This window comes from Antrostomus carolinensis, unplaced genomic scaffold, assembly GCF_000700745.2.
Source record: "Antrostomus carolinensis isolate BGI_N321 unplaced genomic scaffold, ASM70074v2 scaffold35559, whole genome shotgun sequence".
In the NCBI taxonomy this organism is placed as follows: Eukaryota; Metazoa; Chordata; class Aves; order Caprimulgiformes; family Caprimulgidae; genus Antrostomus; species Antrostomus carolinensis.
Genome location: NW_010337034.1, coordinates 1 through 10,005, shown reverse-complemented (window position 1 = coordinate 10,005; position 10,005 = coordinate 1). Strand labels below are relative to the sequence as shown.

Below are 10,005 nucleotides of genomic sequence, written 5' to 3'. Positions count from 1 at the left end.
GCTCGGAGCGAGCTGGGAGCAGGAACGGGCAGCACACCCTGGACTGAGCTGCTCCTGACTGTGGAATGCCTTTTATAGCCTATGAGCCACCTCTCTGTCAATCCATCCTCATTAAGTGCGGCCCTTTCAGAGCCCTCATGGGGAAGACAATGCTCCAATTTTCGTTTGCCAGCGGCCCTGATTGTTTGGATTTTAGCAGGGGTTTGGCTTAGATCAGCAGGTGTGGAAATTAGGGCAGTTGGGGAGGGATGAATGACTTGGCCCGTGTGTCTTGGGGCTCTTTCAGCTGAGATTGAATCTCTGTTTGACACCAATGCTCCAACCCATCCCCTTTCTCTTGGTCCAGGATTAGTCATTATTTCATAAACCCCAATGTTTTCCTCTCTTTTGTTTTTTCTAAAGGCAATCAAGTGTTGCTCAAAGTCAATTAGGAGGCATTTGTTTAGCTGGATCTATTGTTGAGCAGGCAGAGAGATAGGATGGTCTCGCAGCCAGAAGTTAACCGTTTTGGAGGGCAGAGGAACTAATTTGCAGCTGTAAATCCAGGTTGTTTGCAGACGGGATTGGCAGCAGCTTGGCTGGAACCCCCTCACCTTGCAACCTGACAGAGCGTGCTTTCCAGTTAACAGAATCTTCACTTCATTACGAAATCCCATTACTACTGCTGAAGAGCGGGATTGTCCTTCCTCCAGCACGTAATTAAGATTCCAGAAGCCGTTATTATTGCAGCCCAGTTTGGGGAACTGGAAACACCGCGGGCGTTGCTTGCCAGCGCGCAGGGCTCACTCGGACCTGGTGCCGTGCCATGAGGTTCAAACCGGCCAGCGGAAGCTCCGGCTTTGAAGCATCATCTGGCACAGAGACCCCGCGCTGCCTGTGGCGGAAATTGTCTCCTCGGAGGGTGTTACAGATACAGCCGGCTGCATTGTGTTCCTGGGGCTTCCCAGGAACATCTCATTTTCTGCAGGGCTAGTTCTGGTCTGTACTTCGCAAGAAGCCAACTGCTTATTGACAGTTTGAGCTGATAGGGTTGATTTAAGGTCATGGAAGTAATTAACTTTTTTTTTCCACCCCTTTGAGGGTTGCTGCTATAGTGGAGATACAACATGTCTTTGGCCTGCACTTGCAGGAGCTCTAAGGGGCTGTGATTTGGAGAGCAGGACCTTGGGCCTAGGAGCACTTAAACCTGTCCTGCTTTGGTGGTTTTTTCTTTCTCTCTTCAAAAAACTCAGCAGCTGGTAACAAGATCCCCATAGTGGTGACAGTCATCAGCCAGAAGAATCTTCTCAACCTGCTGGGCCACAGTGTAGCTGGGCTGTGGAACAGGACCTTGCCGGTGCTTTGCAAGTGCGTGCCCACCCCACCATGCAGCTAGAAATGTCTCGGGCTCCTCCTCACTGGTGGATTTCCCTGCATTTAAATTTGCTTGGGATTCTGGTATTACCTGATTGCTGCTGATGTGCTGCAAAGGAAAGCTGGTGATATTGGGATTGCTGCCTGGGTACGGAGTGTGGCATCCACCATGTGTGGTGTCTTCCCCTGTAATAATTAATTTGAAGACTGTTTTTAGTGGGGGATCAAGGGAATGAGTGGGGATACGTTTGGCAGTTGTCTCCTTGCTGTTTGAGTTTCACAGTAGAGCACTGTGCCTGGTTCCCTTGAAAGGTGTTTGGTTTTGTACAAAGTGCTGTCCCCTCCGCTGAGAGCAAGGAAGCCTGAAACCCCTTCCAGCACCGCTGCCCATTGAAAAGGTTTTGACCTGCCTTCCTGCAGAGCAGCAGTTCCCAGACTGTGATCCACATGTCACCTTTGAAGTGATAATATATGGTGATATGCACGTGTTTGTTCACTCCTTTGTCCATTGTTGTATCTGCGAGAGAGTTTAAGGGCTTGACCCCTGGATCCAAACATTCAGGAACTGCTGCTGTAAAAATACCTGCCTCCAGCAGCTCAGGTGTGTGGTATTTGCTGTTTGAGAGGTGTTTTGGTAGAAGGCTGGATGTGTTTGAATGTCCCAAACTTAGGCAGTTTCTAAATTGCCCCTCCACCTCTTTTTTTTCCCCCTTCTGAGTGGCCTGCCATCAGGATGGGATCCCACTGTAACAGTTCCTCACTCTCTGTTGCTGCTCACACTTTTGCTGCAGAAATTCCCGACTTCCTGACAGAGGAGGAGTGCAAGCTCATTGTCCATCTGGCACAGCTGAAGGGACTGCAGAAGAGCCAGATCCTCCCAACGGATGACTATGAGGAAGCCATGGAAATGATAGAAATCAGCCAGATGGACATTTTCAATCTGCTGGACCACAATCAGGATGGGCAGCTGCAGCTCAAAGAGGTAGAGTGTGGGACAAACCAGGGGAGGTTTGCTGGGGGACCCTCTGGCTGGTCCCCTCCTCAGATGGTCTCTCGATTACTCATGTGCTCGCGTAGGGCCAGACCCCAGTATATACCGATCAGTATTTGCTTAATTTTATGTCTCGGGACTTGTGCTGGCCTTCAGCGTGGAGGTTTCTGGGGAAATGTGCAGCAGTTGTCACGCTGTTGGGAGGTAGCAGTGGTCCTTGTCAGGAGATGTGTTTGGTGAACATGCTGGGTAAAATCTTCCTGGTGCTGTGGGTTTCTTCTAGCTGGGTGTCCCAGGGGAGTGAGTTTGTAGCATAGACACTGCTTTGTGCAGCCTGTGGGGACTGACTGAACTCAATTGACCAGACATCAGCAAAGCCACCCCTGTTAATGACCCTGGAGAGGGATAACGACCACCTTGTCTGCAGCTCTTCAGCACCCTTGCCCTGTATGGCAGGGTGCATCAGGGCAGGCACTGGCAGTTGAGGGATGTCCCTCCCCAGGCTCCCGTTTCAGGTGGGGCTGGGGATGTGTACTGTCCTGCAGGCTGCAAGTGTTGTGGAGTCTGGGGAGCTGCGCCAGTGACAAGCCAGGGCAAGGCTCCTTTCTCTGGAGGTCAGAGCCTGTGGAGAGCTCTCCAGGATCCTGCATCTCTTTGTCCAAGTGGAGAGGAAGTGTTTTGTTCCAGGCCCTTATCTTGGACAAGTAAAAGCATTCGCTTTTCTCATTGGTAGCTTTGCTTTCCCTTCAGGAGAAAGAGCTGTGCCCCCTCCATCTCATGACTGGTTAATCGAGTCGCAGCAGTCATTTGCCATGACCTAAACTGGAAAGAACAGCACTCATCAGCCACACACTGTGTGTGGCTGCCAGATGGTTCTCACTGCAATCTTCTTTCTGCAGAGACGTGCTGACGCCTGGCTGGCCGATGCTCTGCAGGGGAGAGCCCACCAGGCCTTGAGCAGGGAATCTGTAGGGTTTGGTTAGTACAAGAAACCAGTGCCTGGTGTTGATCCATTTATGAATTTCAGGTGTTGACCCACACCCGGCTTGGGAACGGCAGGTGGATGACCCCCGAAAACATCCGTGAGATGTACACTGCGGTCAAGGCTGATCCTGATGGGAATGGTAAGAGCAGCTCCACAGCAATCCCTTCACCCTCAACATGCTGGATGCCTTGCACAGCCACGCTGAACAGAGCAAGAGCCATGTCCCTACCAGTCCTGTTTCTCTAGCTGTGTTCTTCAAAGGAAAATAACGCTGCTTTAGAGACCTTTGCAGAAAAGTACAATCAGTGTAAACCTCTCATCGCAGCACTCCAGCCCCTTCATCCCTGTCTAGCAGCAGACTAGTTCCACCACCTGTTCTTGGAGCTTGCAGAAGCAGGAGCAGAACACAACTCTGCACTCCCTCTCCCCTGTCAGAACTGCTTTGGTTCATGCCCAGCTCTAACAGGACCTTCAGGGTCTGCTTCTGCTCCCATGGTCTGAGAGACCACTCTGGCTTTGACTACGTATCTCTTGTTACCTGGGCTGCAGGTTTTAAGGTGCTCCCTCCACTCTCCACTCCCCCTGTTTTCTGGGAGACTTCTGCAGTGGGCTGGGAGCACCACATCACTGGCAGGGGAGAGCAGAGTAAGTGGAGGTGAGGGTAGTCTTGCTGGTTAGCCTTTGTTGCTGACCCCTCTGCTGCAAACTGTCTGTATTCCACCAGGCCACTTCTGCCCCTCCTGCCCCTGGTCTCCCAAGGGCTCCCGCAGGTCCGGATGTGTGCTCTAACCTCTGCTGCTCTAATTAGAGTGGCCTCAATTAAGCAACTCTCCATTTCCTAATCAAATTAAGTGAATGCACAGGCTCTGCACGCTCTCTCCCAGTGACCTGGCATGGAGAGCTGCCCAGGAGGAGCTGCTTTGGAGTTGAAGCAGCACCCATGTGAATGCCTGAATATCCGGAGGGCACCCCATGTCCCACTCCTCCGGGCTGGTGGCATTCTTGGCTGGGGTAGGAGCGTATGACTGAGTAGTCAGTGGCTTTTCCACTGTTCTGGACACTGACAAATGAAAGGTCCTTTTAAAGTGCTCTTGGCAGGACATTGCTTCCAAAGAGCTGCTTCCCTTGTTGTTAGATTGGTGCGTGACACCGAGAGAGCAGGTCACAAGCTGGATGTGGTACTGCGTCATCACAGACCGCATGGAGTGAGGGGAAGTGGGGACAAGGAGACACTAGAAATATTAACGATGGGTAATTTGGTTGTGACCAGTGGCACCTGAGGAGCTGTCCCAGGCTGACCCTGGTGGCTGGTCCTTCCTTCTGCTGGAGGGTGCTGTGTGCCCAGGGAGCAGAGTGGGCACCACCACAGCACTGGGTTTGCTGCCTGAGCGGGTGCTGCTGCTGGGCAGCACACTGCAGCACCTGGTCCCTGGTGCAGGGCTTCCTTCTTCTTCAGAAAGGGGAAACAACAAATGTGAGGATTTTTCTGAAGGTGACAAAGGCAGAAGTCCCTCCCTTGCTTAGTCTAGCTGAGTGTGAACACAAAACACCTGTTTTAGTAGAAAGCACTTTTTACCTCTCACCTGTCTGTTATTTCTCCTCATGCAAGACCATATTCTGTTGTATTTCTCACTCATGTTTTGCAGTTACACAAATGCAGAAGAATGTGCTGCTTCTTTTGGGTTTGGCTTTTTTAAATTACCGTGCAAGGTCTTGTAGAAGATGTGGTCTGAGGTGTCCCACTCTGCTCTGAAATGTCTTCTGTCTAAATATCTGAGTAACAAGCCCCAAGGCATCAGGTGGTGCAGGCTTTTTAGCTGTGGCATTGCACATGTTAGAACTGCAGTGGCTATTTCTCTCTTTTGATGGATTGGTTTGTGTGTTTTAGGAGGTTTTTAAAGTTCAAAATGGTACTTTGCCTGTCCCAGTTCTGACCCTGAAGAGCATCTAATGGTTCACTTTTCCAGGCTGCTGTCTGCCCTCTACTCAGCTAAAGGGGAGAGCGTTGCTGGTGCCTGTAACCCTGCAGATGCGGGGTGCAGCCTGAGGTGGGCACGGTGGTGGAACCTGAATGGGGTTTGTTTGAGGGAGGCAGTTTCTCGCTGCCCCTCAGCTGGTGGTTTCTCCCAGTACAGGATGCCAAGACCTGTTACCCATACCAGTCAGCCAGCGTTTCCTCTCTTCCCATAGGTGTGCTGAGTTTGGAGGAGTTCAAACAACTGAATATCCGTGATTTCCACAAGTATATGGGAAGCCAGAAAGTGAAGATGAGTGACTTGGTGCGCAACAGCCAGCACACCTGGCTGTACCAGGGCGAGGGGGCACACCAGGTCATGAGAGCCATAAGGCAAAGGTAAGGGCTGGGCAGCCCAGGGGTTGGGTTTGTGTAGGGATGAGGACTACCTGTGCTGGGAGATGCAGTAGCAGACTTGCTAATATTCACAATTCCCAATTGCATGAAAGTCTTTGGAGTATAAAGAGCAATGAACACAGACACGAAATGGGGAGAGGAGGTTTGCATTAGAAAAAGAATTTGTATTGTCCCGTGGAAAAGGAAAAAGAAAAATCAAACCTTTCAGCATCTCCATTCACTTTTGGGAACAGCCCTATAAAACCAAGAAGACTTGGCATTATATGAAATAATTCATTCTAATTAGTAAATGAGCTTACTAGGAGAAACTGCCTGTTTCCAATGCTGTCTGGGTGCCAGTAGTTACTGTCATTTGCTTTAGTTACTCATGCATTTCACTGAAATCTGTCTTAGCTCTTCAGAGCTGACTTTTTAACAAGCACGTTGACCTCAAGTAAGCCAAGTTAGTTTAATCCTCTGAGCACACGTATTGCAGGGCAGCTCACGGCAGATGGGAGAACCTCTTACCTTCCCTTTTGTCTCCGATTTGGTACTGGGAAGCACTGAAACCCAGCACACAGGCCAAATCGTTTAACTGTGGTGAGTTTCACATAACTGGCTGGAGACTCTCTTCTTCTTGTGGTGCTGGTCCTCACCCAGAACATGGGTGGGCAAAATCTGTCCCGAGGCTTGAAAAGGGCTGTTGGCCACTCCCTTTTCTTAGTGCATTCCAGCGGGAGAATGGGGCTGCATATTGCCTTGATTAATGCAGACTGGGGCTGCCACCTTCTCCGTGGCAGCTAGCCCGCGCACACAGGCGTTGGCCTGCTGCTTTTTCACTCTTCAGTTGGCTGCTGTGATGAGGACACGAAGACATAACACTGAGGAGGCTGTTACAGTCCTCCCTGGGACCATGCGGTGCCTGGAGGGGCTTTGCCATCCTGCCTGGGTGCTGTTTTCCCCTTGTGCCTGCCCCAAGGGCTTCACTGATCTGAATTCTCAGAGCTCTGAGTGTTCTTTGGCAGGTCTCCAGAGGTACCTGCTTGCCTTGGGGATGATCTCAGATGTAGCAGCGGAAAAATCCCAGAGCAGGAGGGCTCCGGTCTCCTTGATCACTTCCCGTGCCCCTCTGCCCTGGGGAGAGGCTGCTGAAAAGGCAACAGGGAAAGGTGAGTTAGGTGACAAGAATATTCCTAGAGCTAGTCTCTTGTTCACTCTTGGCAGGGGCCCTGCGCTTTGCTAACTGTCCCCGAGTCTGTAGGTGGTGTGCAGGAGTCCAGAGAAGTGATGAGATGGCACGTGAAGGCTCCAGGGACACACACAGAAAGGATCTTGCTGAGCAAGCAAAGTCTTCCTGAGAGCAGTCCTGCTGGAGATAAACCCTTCGGTTTTGGGGTGTTTTTATTAACCTTGACGAGAACTTCCTGAGCTGATGCTGATGGTCCAACAGATCTGTAAGGACCTAGCTATCTCTTGGCACGCTTGCTGCAGCCCATCTGTCTCTCCAGTCTGTTGGGGAAGGGGGTTACCTTTCTCTGGACTTATTCGGTGCTTGGGAGTAGCGGCCAACCAGGGTGATGGTGCTTTCCCCTGACCTGCTCTGCTCTCCTCTTCCCCAGGGTAATGCGCCTGACTCGCTTGCCCCCTGAGATTGTGGAGCACAGCGAGCCCCTCCAGGTTGTACGGTACGACCAAGGAGGGCACTACCATGCCCACATGGACAGTGGCCCTGTCTTCCCCGAGACTGCCTGCAGCCACACCAAGCTGGTCGCCAATGAGAGCGCTCCCTTTGAGACCTCCTGCCGGTAAGGTCTGCCTTGGCACAATCTGGGACATGCTAGAGAAGAGGTGTGGAGAGCTGTTCCACCTCCCCTCACGTGGGACAAGGTGCTCAGCTCGTGGACTCACAAAGTAGCTCTGGAAATTGTTGGCATGAAGGGGTCTGAGGAGGGAGGTGGGTGAATTCTGCAAGTCCACAGAGCCGGTGCAAGGAGGAGGGCAGAGTGGTTCTGCAGAATGGCTGGGCCATCCCCTCCAGAGGCTTGAAATGCACCTTCAGAGGCTAAATCCCCACCTGTTATGGATGGAGATTCTCTTTGTTGTCCTTGGAGAAAAGCTGATTATGTAAATCACGTATCTTGTGATGTCCACTGTACATGTGTTGGAGGGGCAGGGTGTAGGCATCTCCTCCTCTTCCAATTGTGTCCCCTAACAGCCACTCTGTCTTGCAGGTATGTGACAGTGCTGTTCTACCTGAACAATGTGACTGGGGGAGGTGAAACAGTCTTTCCTATAGCTGATAACAGGACATATGAAGAGATGGTAAATGAATCTCACCTGTATGTTACCCCTGGGGATTCTGAATCCCTCTTTGAATGTCTTTATTCACTGTGGCTGCAGAAGGGGTCTGGTGTACGAGGCTGGTGGACATTAGCCTTCATAGATAGAGCATGGGGAAGCTGTGTCCTTCTGAGGCCAAGGGAAGAAGATCAGGGCTTTGACAGCTGCACCTCTGTCTGCTCAGAGGAGTGAGGGGTGGTCTGTTGGCCTTGCTGCCATAACATGGGTCCTGCTCACTTCTGTCTGGGCAGGTTTCCTCAGACTAAGTCTTGGCAGGTGTGTTGTGCTCATGTCAGGCAACGTGTTGAGGAATGGGCAGCTGCTCAGAAACAGGTTGGGGACCTCCAGGGGCTAAAAGTGGCTGCTCCGGGTGGGTTGTGAAAGCTCTTGCGCTGTCCCTCTGGGGCGTTGAGGCAAAGGGCAGGATGACGGCTGGCAGCAGAGGCAGCCCAGAGCACGTGCTTCATTTCAGCCCCATTTGCAACACCTTCTCTGTGGTTTCTTACCAGTCTTTGATCCAGAACGACGTTGACCTGCGAGATACTCGGAAAAACTGTGACAAAGGCAATTTGCGAGTGAAACCTCAGCAAGGCACTGCTGTCTTCTGGTACAACTACCTGTCAGATGGAGAAGGTACAGTCCTGTTTCGAGACTCTGCTCTTGGGAGGGGTAGGACTGCGGGAGGTGACAGCCATCGTCTTCTTGCAGCGGCTGGGAGCTCAGAAGAGAGCCAAAGGGTGGTAGCTGCCTGCTAGTGGGAACTGTGGAGACTATTTGTCACCAGCTGGGTAGGAGCTTCCTGACTCTGAAAGGCCTTTGTTTACAGGCAGTAGGTCAGTGGCTCCTGATGTCTTCAGGGGATGGGACTAGCTAGCAAACAAAGACCTTGGCTGCACTAGCCATTGCCAGCTGCCTCCCATCCTGCTGTGTGAGCTGAAACTCCTGCTGGAACTTGGTCTGCAATTCAGAATGTTTCCCTGATGTGGTGTTGCCCAAAGGGGTGGGGAGGGGAGGTAGACAAAGGCACGGCCATCAGCTCTGCAGCACAGGGAGGCATGGCCCGCCCCGCGCAAGGCTCTGCCTGCTTGGGGCCAACTCCTGCTTTATAGCTCAGCCACAGCCTGATGATATGTGTCCTTGGGGCTGTTTTTCTCACAAAGTGCAGTGTGGTTTTCCCTGACAGCCAGGCTGGGGGATTGACATGAATCTTCCAGGCTGCTGGTGAGTATGGCTCCAGAGTGTTTCCATGGCAGATTTTGAGCAGTGGTGGGAGGGAGGAGTATAGCATCCCAGCTCCCTTGGGAGCAACCCGTGTTTCCATCTCTAGAAAATCCACAGAGGAGGTCATAAGACCAGTGTTTGGGCTGTTGGATGATAATATCAAGACCATCACTCTCCTGCAAGAGCCCTGTCGTGTTTTTATGAGCAAATTGTTCCTAAATGGAAGGCAGCTGCTGATGAATATCTGCCACAGAAAAACTATGGGACCTCTGTAAAGAGGGGATCATTTAGAGCTGCTGAAATGCGACGTTAGGTATGGCCACGAGCCTCAACTTCCACGGGCCTTCTAGCAGCAGCATCCATCTCTTGCATGCCAGCCTCCCCTTCTGGGAAGAGCTGAGAAAAACAGCAGCTGTGATTCAGTGTGAGAGCCCCGTGTGCTGAGTGGAGACATGGAGGCAACGAGTGTTTTGCACTGGGTGAGCCTGCCTGGCGAGCTCCTCGTAGGTGCTAGCGTGGGGTAGCACAAAGCCAAGAGGGGTGCCAGGGGGAGCCAGCTCCTGTGCGATGCACTGGAGCTCAAACACTGGTGTCAGCGTTCCCTGGCCCTGCCTCCCTGTGGGCGCTGCAGCACTCCCAGCCGCCTCCTAACAGGGCTTTGCTCCGCAGGCTGGGTGGGGGAGCTGGACGACTTTGCCCTGCACGGGGGCTGCCTGGTCACCCAGGGCACCAAGTGGATCGCCAACAACTGGATCAACGTGGACC

At 52.1% G+C, this 10,005-nt stretch overlaps 1 protein-coding gene across 1 annotated transcript; it reads left to right on the top strand.

Annotated features, from left to right (window-relative positions):
• Positions 1-2,086: 2,086 nt before the first annotated feature.
• On the top strand, positions 2,087-9,998 carry P4HTM (prolyl 4-hydroxylase, transmembrane; the record flags this gene model as incomplete). Its single annotated transcript, XM_010175078.1, has 7 exons — positions 2,087-2,335; positions 3,372-3,468; positions 5,520-5,682; positions 7,299-7,484; positions 7,911-8,001; positions 8,529-8,652; positions 9,910-9,998. Coding segments are annotated over exons 1-7 (999 nt in total), but the record flags the coding sequence as incomplete, so codon positions are not given.
• Between the last annotated feature and the right edge of the window lie 7 nt (positions 9,999-10,005).